The following is a 19,356-nucleotide window of genomic DNA, read 5'->3' as shown; positions in this document are numbered from 1 at the left end:
GTATGTACTTTTTGTTTTATTTTGTTCATGTTGTTTAAATCAGGTTGAATATAATTTTCCTTTTCACAAGAAAATATTTCATGTACCTATAAGACAATGTTCAGTGCAAAGTATTCACACCTGTGCAGACAGTGCCACTGGATGATTGTCGGTTCAGTCTCAAGTCACACATGGACCACACTTAAGGATGGAGCAATTGCCAGGCTCTGCGGGGACACAGTTCTTTGTTTTGTAAAAACTCCACAGGATGAAATGACTGGGCCATTTGCAGGTCTGACCACATACACAGAGGGGTGGTGGAGTGATGGGGCTCCAGGACTGTGGGGGTAGCTGGGGCACTGCTTCCAGCCTCAGTAGGGAATGTCGTTCTGATAGTACTGGATCATGTCGTAGGTTCGGCTCCTGGGATGCAAAGCATGAGGGAGGCTGTAAGGAGCTGTGTCCCCTCAGCCCCTCTGGGGGTCTCTCTGCATGGTAGAGCGGAACAATAATATGTGTCCTTTTCCTCTCCCTTCAGAGTGAAAAGGTCTGGCTGGACGGATGCTCAGTGGTGATGTGGCACATGTGCAACCCCGCCACTCTCGCTATTTCATTGACCTGCCCTTCCTTTGGCCTCACAGGGCTATCAGTTTAGCCCCAGGTGGGCAGAGTTCATGATCTTTGGGCCTCTTACAGGTGTCCCCTCAGCATGCCCCAAGGCTCTGAGGGTCCCCCCAGGCAGCAGCATCCTGTCACTTGGCCCAGGCTCAGCCCCATACAAGTGTCCAGACAATACTGGGGAGTGGGGGATGGGTAACAGCTGACATGGGTTGGAGTGACTTGCCTGTTGCTGAGGAAGCAGCTCTGAATGACCTTCAGGATGAAGTTGGCAGCCTCTCGCTCAGTCATGTTGGGGCTGAACCTGTGTCTGGGGGAGAGGGTGGGTCAGGCCAGGAGAGCTGCTCCCTGGCTTAGCGGATCTAGTATACTTGGTGTTTGTGCCTGGGCAGAGGCTGTAGGAGCACTAAGCACAAGGCCTAAGTCGCTGCAGCCTTGGAGCTCAGAGCCCAGAGGCTGGAGGAGGCACTGTATCCCTGAGAACCGCAGGGGCTTCTGATTTGTTCCAGAAGAACATAAGCTCTAGGCAGAGAGCAAGCACTCAGGCCTCTAAGGCAACTAGGATTTTAGGACACTCACATCTCAGGGGCATAATATCCTGCTAGGTGGCCCCCGAGTCTGTCCAGCACCTACCTCAAGAGCTTGATTGTCTGGCCGCGGAAGCAGGGCAGGCCTGTGTCCAGCATGAGGGTGACCAGAGAGACGACTGCATCCATGTAGGGCCTGCGGAGAGGTGGTGGGTGGAGAGGCTGGGCTGAGTGGAGGCCCTGTCTAGTCCTGCTGCCCAGCAGTGCCACATGCGGCGTCCTCAAGCCTGGCTCCTACCACACGGTCTGTGGTATCCAGGTGGGGCTGGCTGCTTAGCCCCAGGTGGGCTGTAGCACAGAACCCCCCACCCCAGCCCTCCATTCCTTGTGAAACAGTGGGCATGATGCAGGCACTCAGACGTCACCCACACTGCTCCACAGCCCTGTCATGCGCTGATATGTGCAACCTGCAGGGCAGCAGGAGCTCTGTCTTGGATCAGAGAGTACGCAGGGCACTCAGAGAGGGCCCGAGGCACTGCAGGACAAGGACAAGTCCAGGCACTGATGCCCAGAGCAAGAAGTTGCTGGCACCTCCCTCATTCCCAGGGAACTGTAGCCCTTCTGAGCAGAGGGTCCTGAGCAGGTCACACAGGACTCTGGGGGTTGGCTTTGCTAGACAGGCAGTCCACTTCCTCCCCACCCCCACCAAATCATCCCCCCACACTCACCTCACAGCCAGGTAACCCCGTACGCACATCTCCATGAACCACTTAAAGGGTGTGGCCTCCATCTTGCCCCCCATGATCATCACCATCTCATCTGTCAGCTTGATGTCCGGCTCCCAGCCCAGGTTGCCACCTGGTGAGCTTTCAAACATGAAGCCAAAGTCTGCAAAAACCCCGAAGCCATGTGTGATGTGATCAGATGTCAGAGCAGAGAAGACAAGTTCTGGCCAGGGGTCAGAATCCCAGCTCCCCAGCCCCGGGGGCAAGCCATATTTACTTAGGGACAGCAAGGTAGCAACAGGTAGGAGGAGGGAGAACGTAGAGGCCAGAGATAAAGCCTTGTGAGGTGCAGCTGGAGGAGCCCAAGTCTGCACTGCCCACTGGCTGCAGCCTCTGACCCCCGAGTCCCTGTGTGCCACCCTTCCTGCTCTCATGCCCAACAGCTTCCTGGCGGTCAGCACTCGCAACCCTGATGCTGATCCTCCAGGCTGGGCAGTCCCTACACGTCTGCTCCCTTGAGGTGGGGACTGCTATCCTGGCCTAGGTTTCTGGGAGGGAAGAGGGGGGGCTCCAGGGCCCGGCTGACCGATGTGGATGATGTGGCCCTTCTTGTCCAGCATGATGTTGCCGTTGTGCCTGTCCTTGATCTGCAGCAGGAACAGCAGCAGGCTGTAGGCAGCCATGCTCCGGATAAAGTTGTAGCGCGCCTGTGTGGAGAGCCAGGATGCTCATGGAGGACCCTGGGCCTGCGGGCGGGTGCTCCCTGCTTTGCACTTTGACCCCGGCCTAAATGAGCAGGTCAGACCTCTGCTGCAGGCATGACAAGTTTTGGTGTCGGGGAGTGGGGGGTGTAGTCCCTCCCACACCAGCAATGTGTTTTTCCTGAGGAGTCTACCTTGAGGAGGAACTTGGGATTCCCCTGCATCTTAATGGAGGTTCTGGGGTGCCCTAGTTATACCCCAAAATATATGACAACTCAAGAGAAGCAAGGGAAGGGGGGAAGCAGGGTGCTGGCCACTGGTGGCCCGAGGGGTGGTAGCAGATGGAGAGCACGGAGAACCCCAGCCCAGGACCTCATGTTGGTCACCTGCTGGAAAGCCAGCGTGGACTCGTCTCCGTACTGGCGTGTGAAGTAGTCATACATGCCAAAGTCTGTCTGGCGGCCAAGCTGGTCCCTGGAGGTGCAGTCAGGGATGCACTCGATCACCCCACACTAGGGAAGAAGGCCAGGTGCTGAGGGTGGAGCGGGGCCACTCTTCACCCAAGGCAGCGAGGGCTAGTGCCTGGGTTCCCACTCAGGGGACTTACCCCAGGGGCAGTGGCTACCACCCGGTAGGGGAAGACAAAGAGGTCCAAGCCGACCAGCTGGAAAATATTTTTGAAGAGGTCGATGATCTGCAGGGCCAGCATGTCCTGAGGGCCAGAGAGACACCCAGTTGTTGACCAGACCAGTGGTCTCTCATGACTCCCCCATTCCCTCACTGTTTGTGGCCCTTACCCACTGAGGGAAGGTGTAGAGCTCAGGACTCTAGAGGGGCTTGTCTTACTGCCCACTGGGCTGTAGTGGGGGGACAGGGACTAACAGGAGCTTGAGGTGCCTAGTAGGGGTGTGTAAGAGGCACCCCCTTTGCAGACCAGTTTCCTGTGCTGGACAGTAGATGAACAGCCAGAGGCTGCTGAGTTTAGCAGGAAGTCCTGCCTCATAAGGCTACAAATGCACCAAATGGGGAAGCTGGTTCCTGTTTCTGTGTGAGGACTGGCCCCGACCCAGCCTGGCGCTGCTACCTGTCGGCAGTCGTCTCCCACTTTGAAAATGGCTGCCTGCCAGGAGATCTTCTGGCTATCGGCCTCCTGGACACCACTCTCGTCCTTAGTGTCTGAGCGGCAGCGTAGGCCTGTGTATGGCAAGGAGAGGCTATCCATCAAATAAAGGAGAATGAGTCACACATTCTGACGGTGGTCAGACATGCTGAAATGCCTGGAAGTAACCCTGGGAACTTTGGGGTGAGTCTTGGCAAATGCCCAAGGAGGCTGGGGTCAGTAGGTGAAGTCATAGGAGCAGAGGCTCTCCTAAGGCCTCTGAGGCTGACTTGGAAACGCCTCCCACTAGTGTTAGTGAGATGCACTGTGAACTGAGGGTAGGAGTTCGGGGTAGGTAGGCAGGTAGGAAAGTGTGTGCGTCTGTATCCTGGGTGGCTAAGAGGATTAGAAGCCAGAAGGCTGGTAAAACCATGGAAGCCCATGTTCTCAGACTGGCCCTCCTCCAAAGTCATACCCACTCTAAGCTGTAGAATTTGACATTATTATAAAATAGGGTCTGTAGATGTTATGTCATCAAGCATGAGGTCATACTGCTGCTCTTACAGAGGAGGAAAGCATGGACATACCTATAGGAGAAGGCCATGTGGGGACAGAGGCAGAGGCCAGATGGTACAGCTTATTGACAAGCCAAGAACTGCCAAGGAATTGCCAGCAACCAGGAAGAAGCTGGGAAGGAGCTCCCCCTCAAGCCCTGAGGACACCCTGAAGGAGCACTTTGTCCTCTGCAGCTGCAGGAGTACATTCCTGCTACTGAGGCCACCTGTATGGCAGCCTGAGGAGCACACAAATGCACTGCAGAAGACCCTCTCCCTCCAATACACCATCCTTGAGGGGAACCAGAGAACGTTCACGTGCTACGAGAAGCTGGCGCTAGTAAGGAAGAAGGCTCTGTTCATGAACTAAACCAGAAATTCCTCACTGACCTTCTTTTTCAAGTTCACTGACACCACATCGTTTCACTTTAAACTTAGCCAGATAGGGGGCTTTTGCAGCACTGCAAAACATCAAAAAGGAATAGGGCACAGTGATACAGCAGATATAAGCCAGGAAGGAGGGAGGGAGGAGGGCAGCTCTCACCTTTGCATGGGCGTCCCAGACTTGTAGTCAATGTCCAGCACGATGGCCTCCGGGTTGCTGGGTAGGTAGCAGCCTGTGTGTAGGGACAGAGGGCAAGTCACAGAAAGCCCCAGGGGTAAATAGTGAGGAGCAGGGGCTCAACACAGTGGCCCTGTACATTCTCAATTTTTCCACATCTAGGCCAACATTTTCATTCTTTTTATTCCACATATATTTTCTCCCCCCCACCCCTATACACAGATGGTAAGGCTACCAGGTAAACTATCTCTAGCCCCATTGATGATGTCTTATCCTGTGGCTGTCAGGGTTTGTCCTCCATGCCTCTGATATTTCCCTGGGTCCTTATATCTAACATGGAGGAGACACCACCTGCTCGGTGTTCTTTCTCTAGGAGGACTCACTGAACCCTCAGTTTTACATATTTTCATGTTTATTTGTTTGCTATGTTTGCCTGACCTCTTCTAAGCTCTGGTTTATGGTGATGCTGAGGACTGAACCCCGGACCTTTCGTGCTTCAGACATGAAAAGCATTTTACATAACCATGACACTCTCTCTCCCCCACGACCCTCAGCTTCACAAGCCTGACCTGGAGCCACTACTCTCACAGGACACACCCAGGAGCTTCCTCTTCTGCTTCTTTCTCCTGCAACACACACTGGTGCTGGAAAGCATCCCACTGACTAAATCAGTCTCTCTCTCTGCACATGTGGCAGGCAGGAGGACAAACAAAAGCCTGGGCAAGGGACTAGCAGTTCCTCCCAGGCCCCTGGAAGGCAGAAGGTCTCAAATGAGGTCTCTAAAACAAATAGGACTGAGTTCTGGGCAGTGGAGTGAAGCTTTGTGGAGGGTGCAGACTAGCTTCCCCACAGTGACAATGAGTGACAATGCGGAAACACCAGGCCAGGACCAGCCTCCCTCTTAATATACTCTCTCCTCTCCTGCCCTTGAGCCTAGTTGGCTCCCCAGTGAGACCTACCCATCACAGGGGTTTGCTGGTGAGGGAAAAGGAGGCTCTCTGTGGACATCGAGGCTTCTCTGAGAAAATGAGCCATATATGCTGGGGGAGGGCAGGAAGGCCAATACTTAAGCTCAACCAAGGAAAGTTAACTGAGGTCCCATGCTGACAACTCAGGGTGAGGCCAGCCTGTGTCAATGTTGGCACAGGACGCCTGGGAACTAGAATACATAAAGGCTTTGCCAATGGTCAAAAACGGATTTGTGGGGCGGAAAGTAGATAGCATAAAGGTTATGCAAAGTGACTCTCATGCCTGAGGCTCCAAAGCCCCAGGTTCAATCCCCTGCACCACCACAAGCCAGAGCTGAACAGTGCTCTGGTGAAAAAAAACAAAAATGGACTTGTGGGCATGGGTAGATAGCCTAATGGTTATGCAAAGAGACTCTCAAGGCTAAGGCTCCAAAGTCCCAAAGTCCCAGGTTCAATCTCCTGCCCTACCATAAACCAGAGCTAAGCAGTGCTCTGGTAGAAGGAAAAAAATAAAAAGGAAAAGAAAAAGAAAGAGATGGCCTTCAGAGTAGTGGATACAAATCCACTGAGCCCCAATGATAATCCTGGAGGCAAAAAACAAAAAAGATTTGTGTTGAAAAAAAAAGCATCATCTGTGGTTGGGCTAGGAGATAGCAAATAGCTTGTTGTGTGTGAGGCCCTGGGTTTATGCCCCTGCACCACATGAAGGCACCATGGATGGCACTGGGGGTATTCTATGCATGGTAGAGAAGTGCTGTGCCCTCTCCTTTCTCTGTATCTCTCTGCTCCTGCTCCACTCTCTCCTCAAAATGAATAATGGCAACATTGGCCCAAGAAAACTGGTTGCTCAGCAATGACATCACACATGCACAAAGCCTTGGGTTCATTCCCTCATGCCATATACATATACATATATATATATATATATTTTTTTTTTTTTTTTTTTTTTTTTTTGCAAAGGCACAGATCTGACCACCCCGGCCTTGGATTCCTGCATGTCGAGTCACTAGGCAGCAGGCATCTGACCACCTGACAGGTTCCAGAGTACCTCCATTGTCCTGGCCCAATCCCACCCCAAAGATTGACAAATTCCTTTCACTCTGCCTCATTAAGCAAGCCCAGTCTAGGCCGGCCATCTGGGAGCAGGTAAGGTTCAGTCAGATTCTTCCCCACTTAACCACAACAGGGTAATTTCAAAGAAGCCCAACCTTGCAGTTATCAGCAACCACTCTGGGAGGTCTGGGCTGCCTAGGGAACACAGGATCTGTTCTAAACGGATTCGGATTCGTCAGGAACTCTACACCCAGGTCCATGTAGATCATAGCAGGACACCTCTGGGGAGTCCACACCCATACCCAGAGGCTCCTGTTAGCTGGTCTTCAGAAAATCAGCAGGAGCTAGGCAGCAGAAGAGTGCTTGCTAAGAGGCAGCTCCTAGCTCACCAGAGGAGGGTCCTGCAGCCCCCACCTCCTTTTTTCCCTAATTTTCTTCCTGGCACCACTGCTCACCAGGCTGCACTTTCACTTCAGACAGAGCTGACAGACATGCCTTCTTCCTTTCATCGCCTTTAGGGTAGGGCCTGGGAAACAACAGAGAAATGCTTTGGTTTGTCTCTTGTAAGAACTGGCTTATGGGGTTTCTATGGGGGAATAGTCCAGGGTCCTCTCCTCTCTGATTAGTTTCTCCTTTCCAGTTCTTGTTATTTCTGAAGGACATTCCAGGCCCAATTCCTCCAGGAGGTCACTCAGCCTCCTTGCCTCATACTCCTCATCGCAATGCCCAGGTGACTCCTGGGGGAGCAAGGCAGAGCTTTCCCTGACTTTCTTTGCCCCTTACCTGTGTGCATTGTATACACACAAAATGTAGTGTCAGACAGTTTTTTTTTTTTTCAAAATTTGTTTTATTTACTTATTTTCCCTTTTGTTGCCCTTGTATTTTTATTGTTGTTGTAGTTATTATTGATGTCATCATTGTTAGATAGGACAGAGAGAAATGGAGAGAGGAGGGGAAGACAGAGAGGGGGAGAGAAAGATAGACACCTGCAGACCTGCTTCACCGCCTGTGAAGGGACTCCCCTGCAGGTGGGGAGCCTGGGGCTCGAACCGGGATCCTTGTGCTTTGTGCCACATGCGCTTAACCCACTGTGCTACTGCCCCACTCCCAGTCAGACAGTTTTGTGCTCATGCGCTGGCAGACTTCTTAGCACTCCTGTCCCTTGAGGATGAGGAGGGAGGAAGTGGAATTGTGTGTCTGTCACATGATGGATGCCCAGGAAATGCCACTTTCCCTCCTCTCCATCTTTGCGAGCTAGAAACTACCATATCTTCACTTTCCTTAGTACCTGACCCAGGAGAGGGCCTCAGGAGACATGACCAAGCTAAGAGACGTCTAAACACTGGAAAGGCCGGAAATGAGGCATCTGAGCAGAGCAGGCGCCTAGTGCACTCCAGTTCTTTTTTTTTAAACATTTATTTATTTATTTATTCCTTTTTGTTGTCACTGTTGGATAGGACAGAGAGAAATGGAGAGAGGAGGGGAAGACAGAGAGGGGGAGAGAAAGACAGACACCTGCAGACCTGCTTCACTGCCTATGAAGTGACTCCCCTGCAGGTGGGGACAGCCGGGGGGCTTGAACCGGGATCCTTCCACGGTCCTAGCGCTTTGCGCCACCTGCACTTAACCCGCTGCACTACCGCCCAACTCCCGTGCACTCCAGTTCTGTCCCATTAAGAAGCATGCCCCAGAGGATGGTGTCAGCTCCACATGAGTGAAGGCCCAGAAAATGATGGGAGTTGAGAGGATTCTACTAGATTTCTTCAAAACTGGGAGAGAGAGTGCAGAGGGGGTTTTATGCTACAGGACAATACCCAAAATGAAACCAAGATATATTTTCTGGAACTCCTATGGCCATGCCATGTATTTTGCAATATGTGAAGAAACATGAATGGACACAACCTGGTTGTTCACTGGAATCAGTGGAGGTGGGGCAGTAGGCTCACATTTTTAAATGTCCCCAGGTAATGCCAATCAACTATAACTGAACTGAAATGTGATACTACTTACTTGATGATGGCTGACACATTGGTTATCTTGTTAAAGAAATCAAATTCCCGCTGGTAGAAGTCCTTGGCTGGACCTGACAAAGAGCCTGTGATTTCTTCAACTAATTGTTCCAGGAGGTCACCAATGTCAGCTGGTGAGGAAACAGAGGGAAAGTCCTGAGCTGTGTACTGATGGGCTTTCAGGAAACTTCTCTGTGCTAGATAGGCACACCAGGCTTCTCAGCACCTCCACCACCAGTTTTCAGAGTGGTCTTCAGGAGCCCAAAGGTTTCTGAGACATGTCCAGTGATCCTATGGTTAAAACTACATCAAGAGGTGGCCGGGAAGTGGTGCACCTGGTTAAGTGCACATAATATTAAGTACAAGGAGTTGCACAAAGATCTGGGTTTGAGCCCCGATCCCCACCTGTAGGGGGTCTGCTTCACGAACAGTGAAGCAGGTCTTCAAGTATCTTCTCTTTCCCTTTCTTTCTCCCCCTCCTCCTCTCTCAACTTCTCTCTGTCCTATGCAATAAAACAGAAAAAAATGGCCGCCAGGAGCAGTGGATTCCTAGTGCAGGCACTTAGCCCCAGCGATAATCCTGGAGGAAAAAAAACAAACTACACCAAGACTCTGTTTTCCTCTTCACTGCCTATTCAGCTGGGGAAAGTAGCAGAGGTGAGGGTAAGGCCTAGAGAAGAGGATGAAATACTCACGGTCCTTCTGGTGCCCCTCTTCATCTAGATAGATGTTAGTTTTCATGTTCCAGATAAACTGGTGTGCCAGAAGCTGCGATTTGGATGCTGCCCACAGAATGTACTCCCGCACATAGCCCATCTGTGGGAAAGCACAGTTACTGCTGGCCTCGACTGGCTTCTCTCTTCACTAAGAGAAACTTTATAATTAACAGCACAGAAGGGCAGAGCAAGCAGGAAATAAAGCTCCCTGGCTTCCAGCTATGTGAACAAGCACTTTTGGGTCTGGGGTGAGTCCAGTTCAGGGGTCAGGCCAGGAATCAACTTGCTGGCTGGCCAGCAGACAGGACACAGGCAGAGGGGTCTGCAATGCAGATGTGAGTTTTATTTATATTTATTTATTTATTAGGTGTAGAGAGACAGAGGAAGGAAGAATAAGACAAAGGGAGACCACAGCACCAAAGCTTCCTTTAATGTGGTAACATATAAGGCAAAGCAGTGCACTGCCCAAGTGAGTTATTTTGCTGGCTTGATGTAAGTCAGTTTCTGTCTCTTGTAACTTCTCCTGGATTCTAATAACCAAGACTCTCTAGTCAATATGGTGTGGTCAAAAAGAGGAATGAGGGGGGTCGGGCAGTAGCACAGTAGGTTAAGCGCAAATGGTACAAAGCGTAAGGACCAGTATAAAGATCCCAGTTTGAGCCCGATTCCCCACCCGCAGGGAAGTCTGCAGGTGTCTATCTTTCTCTCCCCCTCTGTCTCCCCTTCTCTCCTGATTTTTCTCTGTCCTATCCAACAATAACAACAACAACAATAACCACAACAATATGGAGATTGGGCGGTGGGAATTGTGTGGAGTTGTACCCCTCCTACCCTATGGTTTTGTTAATTAATCCTTTCTTAAATTAAAAAAAAAATAACCACAACAACGGCAACAACAACAAAAAATAGCCTCCAGGAGCAGTGCATTAGTGGAGTAGGCACTGAGCCCCAGCAATAACCCTGGAGGGAAAAAAAAAAAAGAGGAATGAAAAGGCTATATATTAAAGGTCATCTGGGGGCCAGGCAGTTGTACATCCGGTTGAAGACACATTACCATATGCAAGCAGCCAGGTTCAAGACCCTCGTCCTCCCATGTAGTGGAGAAGCTTCAACAGTAGTGAAGCAGGGCTGCAGGTGTCTTTCTCACCCCTCTCCCTCTACACCCTCCCCTCTCAATTTCTGTCTTATTAAGTAAAAAAAAAAAAAAAAAGCCACCAGGAGCAGTGGATCATTGTGTTATTGTGTGGGCACAGAGCTCCAGTGATAATACTGGTGGTAATACAGTGATAATACAGTGATAATAAAGCTCATCTGTACTTTGGTGATGGATATTATGTGGAAGTAGATCTGATAACCTAATAATGTAAATCACAAATAAATAAAGCTCAACTGTAAGCTGGCTGTCTAGAACACTGCTCTAAAATGATAGGCAGGTTCCAGAACACAGCAGCTGGGGAGGTAGTGCAACACTGAGAGTGGAACTTGTAAGCACGAGGTCCTGGGTTCAATGCCCAGCACTGCATGTGTCAGAGCGATGCTCTGCTTTTCTTTTGTGTTAAAATACTTTTTAGAGAGTGGGGGTAGATAGCATAATGGTTATGCAAAGAGACTCTCATGCCTGAGGCTCCAATGTACCATGTTCAATCCTGCTCACCACCATAAGCCAGAGCTAAACAGTGCTCTGGTAAAGATTAAGAAATAAAGAATGGGGGTGGGGGAGATAGTATAATGTTTGTGCAAAAGACTTTCAGGCCTGAGGCTCATGGTCCCAGGCTCAATCCCCAGCACCACCATAAATCAGAGATGAACAGTGCTCTGGTAAAAAAAAAAAAAAATCGTACAGACATTTTTTAAAAAAATGTTTTATTTATTAATAAGAGGGATAGGAGGAGAGAAAGAAAGCAGCAGACATCACCTTGGTACCTGTGCTGCCGGGGACCCAAACCCGAGACCTTATGCTTGAGAGTCCAGTGCACCACCCTGCAGACCACCAGACACTTCTTTCATCAGCTTATACTCCAGTTACTGTCTTAAGGATCCCACACATTGCACTTAATCAATCATTGTCTGCTACTCATAACTCTAGTTTGTTTCCTCCCATGTCCCAAGTTTAAAAAGCAGCTAAACTTTGTGGGAAACTTCAAAAGGGGAGGCCAGTTCTCCCTGTGGTGGGTGCAGTTTCCCATCATGTAAAGCATTCCTCAGACGGAGGCCCTCAACTATTTGCTTGGGCAGACTTACCAAACAGGTAAGTCCTTCTTTATGAGTTTCCCAAGTCTAACCTAGCAAGTGAATTTAAAGATAACTACAGAGGGGCTGGGTGGTGGCACACCTGGTTGAGCACACATCACAGTGTGCAAGGACCCAGGTTTGAGCCTCTGGTCCCTACCTGCAGGGGTAAAGCTTTACAAGTGGTGAAGCAGGGCTGCAGGTGTCTCTGTCTCTCTCCCTCTCTACCCCCCTTCCCTCTTGATTTCTGGCTGTCTCTATACAATAAATAAAATAAGATGATAATAGAAAAAAAAAAAAAGAGTGGTCTGGGAGGTGGCACAGTGGATAAAGCACTGGACTCTCAAGCATGAGGTCCAGAGTTCAATCCCTAGCAGCAACAATACTGCCTGGTTCTTTCTCTCCTATCATTTCTCATGAATAAATAAATAAAATCTTAAAAAAATAAAAATAAAAGTAACTACAGTGACTGGGTCAGGGCGGTGGCACATTTGGTAGAGCACATACATTATCATGTACAAGGACCTGAGTTCAAATCCCTAGCCCCCACCCGCAGGGGGGAAATTGCATGAGCAGTGAAGAAGTACTGCAGGTGTCTCTCCCCCCCCTCAATTTCTGTCTCTATAAAAACAGAAACAAGTGGCTGGGTGGTGGCGCACCCAGTTGAGCACACATGTTACAATGCACAAAGACCTGGGTTTGAGCCCCTAGTCCCCACCTGCAGGAGGAAAGCTTTTTGAGTGGTGAAGCAGTGTTGCAGGTGTCTCTTTGTCTCTCACTCTCTCTATCACCTCCTTCCCTCTTGATGTCTGCCTGTCTCTATCCAATAAATAAGTAAAGATAATGCCAAAAAAAATTAAAGAAAAAAAAAAAAAAACTTTGGTGGCTGGGAAAATAGCTCAACTGGTGGAGTATTAACCCAGAAGCCACAAGCACTAGCTGATGGCAGTGAGCATTCTCAGCATTCAGAGGAGGGTGTCTCAATACCACTTCTCAATAAAGTGAACCAAGAGCTCCTTTAAAAACTGGTCATTTGGGCAGGGGTAGATAGTATAATGGTTATGCAAAACAGACTCCCATGCCTGAGGCTCCAAAGTCCCAGGTTCAATCCCTCGCATCACCATAAACCAGAGCTGAGCAGTGCTCTGGTAAAAAATAAAATAAAAAAAAAAATAAATAAAAAAAAGGTCATTTGTGGTCCAGAGGTGGTGAAGTGGATAAAGCATTGGATTTTCAACCATGAGGTCCAATCCCCAGTTGCACACATACCATAGTGATATCCTATCATTCTCATGAATAAATAAATTCTAAAAAAAAAGAGAGAGAGAGAGAGAGGAGTTGGGCGGTAGTGAGTTAAGCACAGGTGGCTCAAAGCTCAAGAACCAGCATAAGGATCCCGGTTTGAGATATGGTTCCCCACCTGCAGGGGAGTCGCTTCACAGGTGGTGAAGCAGGTCTGCAGGTGTCTGTCTTTCTCTCCCCCTTTGTCCTCCCCTCCTCTCTCCATTTCTCTCTGTCCTATCTAACAATGACAACATCAATAACAGCAACGATAACTACAACAACAACAAAAAAAACCAAGGGCAACAAAAGGGAAAATAAATAAATACATGAAAAAAAAAAAAGAAAATTGGTCATTCATGGTCTGGAAGGTGGTACAATGTATAAAGCATTAGACTCTTATGTATGAGGTCCTGAGTTCAATCCCTGGAAGCACATGTACTAGAGTGGTATCTAGTTTTTTTCCTTCTCTCATTAATAAATTAAAAAAAGAAAAGAGAATTGGTCATTCCTGGTCTGGGTAAGGTAAAGAGATAACCAAAGACTAGAGAGCAAAGAACAGATCATTGGAGTTCCTGGTAGACAGAAAGATGGTCGTCAAAGTAATTGTGGAGTTCTGATATATATCAGCCAGGTCAAAGATCCATGGATTTATGACAACATTCAGGAGTGGGAGAGGACATACCACTGGTTATATCTGGATAATGCTAAGGAAGTAATGCAGGAATTTAAAAAGGAAAAACTACAAGTATCTTGCAACTTATTATATAAAAACACTGATGTACATGAAAAACAGCCAGACATGCGGCTGCATTTCCACATGTCCCACCTGCACCATCCCAGCGTGCTCATCTGAGTGCAAAGAGCACTTGCCTGGGAAAATGGCTAGTCTGGGGCCACCACTGACACTCATAGGCAGACCCTGCTCCCTCCACCCACCCAGTACACCTCTAGAGCTAAGACAAGGACAGCACTTGTTGGCACAGTCTTACCTTGTCATACCTGAGGGCCTGCACAATCTGGGGGATGTAGAACAGGATGGCATCCTGCAAAAGAGAAGTGACCGTGACCTCCAGGGAGAAAAGATGACCCCTTACCTCTGGAAGAGGTGAGAACAACTCAATGAAGATGTATGTCCCAGGTCCCAGCCTAACCTGAGATTTGGTTCTGCTGTCACTTGCCCACAGTACAGTTCTTTTTGGAGACAAGAGCTAAGAATGAGGAAAGCCCAGAGGATAGCAAGGAAAATAGCCAATGGCTCTAACATCAATTAGTGAGAGAAAGCCAAAGGTTCCATGGTTCTTTACTTATAAGGAGGCTCACTACTGTAATCCTGCCGCAGGCAGGGGGTGAGGACCAGAGGTTCTCACAGACCTATGTACTGTGGCTGCATGAGACTCCAGGACACTGTGGCTCCAGGACACTGAACAGAACCTTGAGGTTCTGTGGCTGTCACACTGGGCCACTGGACTCCTTAGCAGTCCAAGGCCGGGACACATGCCCAGAGTCACAACCAGAACCAAATTCAAGTAAATATCCTTTTCACACTTAAACACCCGATGAAAGCTTAAAAATTAACTAGTAAGCACATCTCGATTAGAACCACATCTATCTTCTACAACCACTTAAATAGGAAGGACAAGTGAAGACTTTTTCTAAGGAAAGGCAATGTTTTTAATCAGGATTCATCTGGATTTGTGGTAAGATTCTGTCTTTCATCTCTTCACCAAGAAAACAGAGCTGGCTTACCGGGGGGAAAGAGCGCAGGACTTTCACCCCATACTGTGCTGTGAGAGGATGTGGTGGGAACATGCTGGAGAAGTAGGAGAGGCCTGTGGGTGGGTCTGCAGGAGCCCAACACAGCACATGGCTGAGCTCAGGTGCATCTGCATCTATAGTATGCCAGGTGACCAAAAACTAGAAAGAAAGGAGAGAGAGAGAGAGAGAGAGAGAGAGATTATTTGGGCCAGGCAGTTATGTGGCTCCCCCACCCCACATCCCACACCACAAGGATGACCCCAAAAAGTGATGCTTATGAGCATCATAACAACATGGGACAAGATTTCTGATGTGTCGTGTAAGTCATAATTTCAAGGCTAAATTCATTTTTTCCCCGTAGCAAATATTAAAAGTAGTTAATAAGAAAAGAAAACGTAGGAGATGATAAGAAGAGAGACACCTGCAGCACTGCTTCACCACTCACAAAGCTTTTCCCCTGCAGGTGGGGACTGGGGACTAGAACTGAGATCCTTGTGCATTGGAACATGTGCGCTCAACCTGGAGTGCCACCACCTGGACCTGACAGTTCTGTTTTCGTGCAGTTTAAACCCAGAGTGAGGTGTATCTGTACTACCTTGATAGCTTCAGGGACATCACTAACAGCTCCTGGGTCCAATCGAACCAGACGGGTCACTTCATTGCCAATGGCTTCTGTGTTCTTAAACCTGTGGCAAGGGGAAGCCAGAGAAAATCCTGAACTGGGGGCATGCAGATCGATGCCAGTGATACCTTAACGCTCTACAGTACACATAGGAACGTTTATTATCAAGAGCATTATGATTGGCTGTGAAAAAATGCTGAATCACAAACACGAATTCCAATAGATGCTTCCCTTACAGGCCCTGCTCGCAGAACAGTCCCGTCACAAGCTTTGAAGCAGACCCTCCAAAGTGTAGCAGCCTGAGGGCCAGAAAGCACCTCAGCTGGTGCGTGCAAGCTTTCAGGTGTAACAGTCTGAGGCTAATGAGGCAGGCTGTTTATAAACAACTGTTGGGAAACAGTGCAGGAGAATCTGGATGTTGTTCTGATCCATTCCTCTGAATTAGGACCAAAAGAAAGAAGTGTTAAGTTAGGACATACGGACTCATGGGAAATAAACATCTGCTGTGGATATGTCCATGAGAAATGAATGTGAATGCCCTTGGTGGGACTTAACACAGGCCTCAGAAGTTTCTCACAGTAACCATCCGTCTAGAAAGTCTGTCCTACTGAGAGCCAGCAGGGAGGGTGTATAGGACACTCAGTTGAGGATGGGGGTAGAGAGTATAATGGTTATGCAAACAGACTGTCATGCCTGAGGCTCCGAAGTCACAAGTTCAGTCCCCTGCACCACCAGAAGCCAGAGCTGACCAGTGCTCTGGTAAAAAAAGAAAAGAAAAAAAAAAAAAGCCTGCTTCTGAAAGACAGCACACTGGATCAAACAAACCCTCCTCAGGCCCACCTGTCCCGGAGCAATCGTCTCTTTATTTCCTCTCTTCCTCAATTCAGATCAAGCCCTGTGGGTGGGTGAAGGAGCTCACTTGGACAGTGAGCTGCTTTGCCATGTGTGTGATCCAGGTTCCAGCCCAGCCCTCTCTACAATGAAGGAAGCTTTGGCACTGTGGTTCCTTTCACTCTACCTCTCTGTCTCTATCTTAAAAAAAAAAAAAAAAAAAAAAGACTCAAGCCATGTAAAAGCCTTCTCAGGACCCTGGCACTCAAGTCAGAAGCTCTGTAACACTACAGAGAAAGAAATGCAAATGACCAGGGTAGAGGGTGGTTCACTAAGTTCCTTCCCCCACAGCCTTGAACAGAGACCACGCCCCCAGGTATGGGGAGTTGGCACAGTCCTTCTCAGGCAGGTGTGGCCTTGGGCTCACCTAGATGGCAGCTGCACAGCCAGGTAAGGAGAAATGCTCCAGGCAAGGTTCACGTTGTCCTTCCACTGCTTCTCACTCAGGCTCATGTACTTGGATCTCCAGTTGGCCACACTGTTCTCTCCAGCCTGGTCTAGCTCCAGCTCTGGGGCTGACAGCGGGTTGTACCATGTGATGAGACGCTCTATCTCAGTGGCCTGGCAAGAGGAGACAGACGCCAGTGTATCGTCTGCCCACGGCCCCCTACTACTCTTCTGTCCTTCCCAGAAGTTTGCTGGGCAGTGCACCCACAGGCTTACCAGCAGGGACAGCAGCAGTGTCCTGCGCTTCATGTAGTACTTGTGCAACTGGGAGCCCCGATTGGTTTTCTTAGACATACCTGGGGAGGAGAGAGAAGGGAAGGTAGCCAGGCCAACTTTATTTGCTATAACTTTTTCAAAGATTAATTCATTTAAAAAACTTTTTGCTTTATCTTAGTTTTATTATATTTGATAGAACAGAGAGAAATCGGTAAGGGGAGGGGGAGGTAGAGAGGAAAAGAGACACTTCAGCACTGCTTCACCACTCATGAAGCTTCTCCCCTGCAGGTGGGGACTGGGGACTTGAACCAGGGTCCTTGCACATTGTAACAGATGCTCTACTAGGTGTGTCATCATCCTGCTCCTAAATATCTTTAAAGGGAGAGAGGAGAAAAAAAAAACAAAACAAACAAGAACAGTACTCTGGCTGTGATCTGGGGAGTGAACTTGAGACCTCACGCTTGAGAACCCAAAATTTTTTCTGTTGTGCCGCTTCCAGGGAATGTCACTGTTGTTTTATAGTGGTGCCAGGGATTGAACCTGGGACCTCAATATTTCAGGCAAGGGAGTCTTTTGTATAACTACTACACTATCTCCCAGGCCACTTTTTTTTTTTTTTTGACCAGAGCACTGCTCAGTTCTGGCTTACAGTGGTGTGGCTTATGGTGGTGTAGGGGGATTGAATCTGGGACTTGAGAGCCTCAGGCATGAAATTCTCTTTGCATAACCATTAAGCTATACCCTCACCTTTTTTCTTTTTTTTTGCCTCTAGGGTATCGCTGGGGCTCAGTGCCTGCAATAGGAAACTACTGCTTCTAGAGGCCGTTTTTCCCATTTTGTTGCCTTTGTTGTTATTGTTACTGTTGTTTTTGCTGTCATTGTTGTTGGATAGGACAGAGAAATCAAGAGAGGAGGGGAAGACAGAGAGAGGGAAAGATAGACACCTGCAGACCTCTTTTACAGCCTGTGAAGTGACCCCCCTGCAGGTGGGGAGCCAGGGGCTTGAACCAGGATCCTTATGTTGGTCCTTGCACTGCTTCATGCTATGTGCGCTTAACCTGCTGCGCTACTGCCCAGCCTCCCCCCCTTTAAAAAATTTTTTTTATTATTTTTATTTATTGGATAGAGACAGTCATAAATCGAGAGGGAAGGGAGTGATAGAGAGGGAGAGAGACAGAGACACCTGCAGCCCTGCTTTAACACTCACAAAGCTTTCCCCCTACAGGTGGGGACTGGGGCTTGAACCTGGGTCCTTTCACATTCTAACAGGGTCCTTGCACATTCTACCATGTGCGCTCAACCAAGTGCACCACCTCCTGGCCTCACTCCATTTTTATCATTTATTTTATGAAAAAATTTTTTAAAAAAATTTTTTATATTTATTTATTTTCCCTTTTTGTTGCCTTTGTTGTCTTTTATTGTTGTTGTAGTTATTGTTGTTGTTATTTATGTCGTTGTTAGATAGGACAGAGAGAAATGGAGAGAGGAGGGGAAGATAGACAGGAGGAGAGAAAGACAGACACCTGCAGACCTGCTTCACCGCCTGTGAAGCAACTCCCCTGCAGGTGGGGAGCCAGGGGCTCAAACCCGGGTCCTTGCGCTTTGCGCCACGTGCGCTTAACCCGCTGTGCTACTGCTCAACTCCCGGAAAAAAAAATTTTAAACTATATTTATTTATTTAGAGACAGCCAGAAATCAAGAGGAGCGGGGGTGATAGAGAGGGAGAGAGACAGAGACACACCTGCAGCCCTGCTTCACCACTTGTGAAGCTTCCCCCCTGCAGGAGGAGGCCGGGGGCTCAACTCTGGGTCCTTGTGTGTTGTAACAAGTGTGCTCAACCAGGTGAGCCACCATCCTGCCCCTTTATCATTTATTTTATTGTGGAGCTGGGGACTCATGTATGTGAGATTTCACATTCCCAGGATGCTTTTTCTTTCAGACAAAGAGAATGTGAGAGACACCATAGCACCAGAGAGCCCCTCCTACCCCATGTCCCCCATGCTATGGCATTCCTACGTGGTGCTGGAGTCTAGACCTGGGCCATGCATACAGGAAGATATACACCGTACTCAGTAAATTATTTTTTGGCCTCCACCCTTGTCTTTTTTTCTTTTTAAGTTTTATTTATTTATTCATGAGAAATGATAGGAGAGAGAGAAAGAACCAGACATCACTCTGGCGCATGTGCTGCCGGGGATTGAACTTGGGATCTCATGCTTGAGAGTCCAAAGCCTTATCCACTGCGCCACCTCCTGGACCACCACCCTTGTCTTTATAGAAACCTAAGAAAGCTGTTTCTTAGTGCTCGGTCTGCCATCTGAGATACAAAGGCAATAACTCAGGACCCGAGGGACCCCCTCTCCAACTGACCTGATTTCTTGGAGATGGTTGACATGCCACT

The 19,356-nt window shown here is 48.7% G+C and overlaps 1 protein-coding gene across 1 annotated transcript in view; it reads right to left on the bottom strand.

Moving 5' to 3' along the window:
* The window catches only part of PI4KA (phosphatidylinositol 4-kinase alpha), a 153,322-nt gene continuing 133,966 nt past the window's right edge, over window positions 1–19,356 (bottom strand). Inside the window, 19 exon segments of the mRNA XM_060194530.1 lie at window positions 1–402; window positions 824–907; window positions 1,231–1,320; window positions 1,853–2,012; window positions 2,436–2,556; window positions 2,937–3,062; window positions 3,158–3,262; window positions 3,635–3,744; window positions 4,594–4,664; window positions 4,748–4,820; window positions 7,242–7,312; window positions 8,797–8,926; window positions 9,491–9,611; window positions 14,014–14,067; window positions 14,771–14,938; window positions 15,375–15,465; window positions 16,660–16,853; window positions 16,956–17,035; window positions 19,326–19,354. Coding sequence (XP_060050513.1) covers window positions 351–402; window positions 824–907; window positions 1,231–1,320; window positions 1,853–2,012; window positions 2,436–2,556; window positions 2,937–3,062; window positions 3,158–3,262; window positions 3,635–3,744; window positions 4,594–4,664; window positions 4,748–4,820; window positions 7,242–7,312; window positions 8,797–8,926; window positions 9,491–9,611; window positions 14,014–14,067; window positions 14,771–14,938; window positions 15,375–15,465; window positions 16,660–16,853; window positions 16,956–17,035; window positions 19,326–19,354 — 1,930 coding nt within the window. The 3' untranslated portion in view covers window positions 1–350.

The sequence above is a fragment of the Erinaceus europaeus genome, chromosome 1 (assembly GCF_950295315.1).
Source record: "Erinaceus europaeus chromosome 1, mEriEur2.1, whole genome shotgun sequence".
In the NCBI taxonomy this organism is placed as follows: Eukaryota; Metazoa; Chordata; class Mammalia; order Eulipotyphla; family Erinaceidae; genus Erinaceus; species Erinaceus europaeus.
The sequence above is the reverse complement of the archived record's forward strand: the minus strand, read 5'-3'. Positions and strand labels throughout refer to the sequence as shown.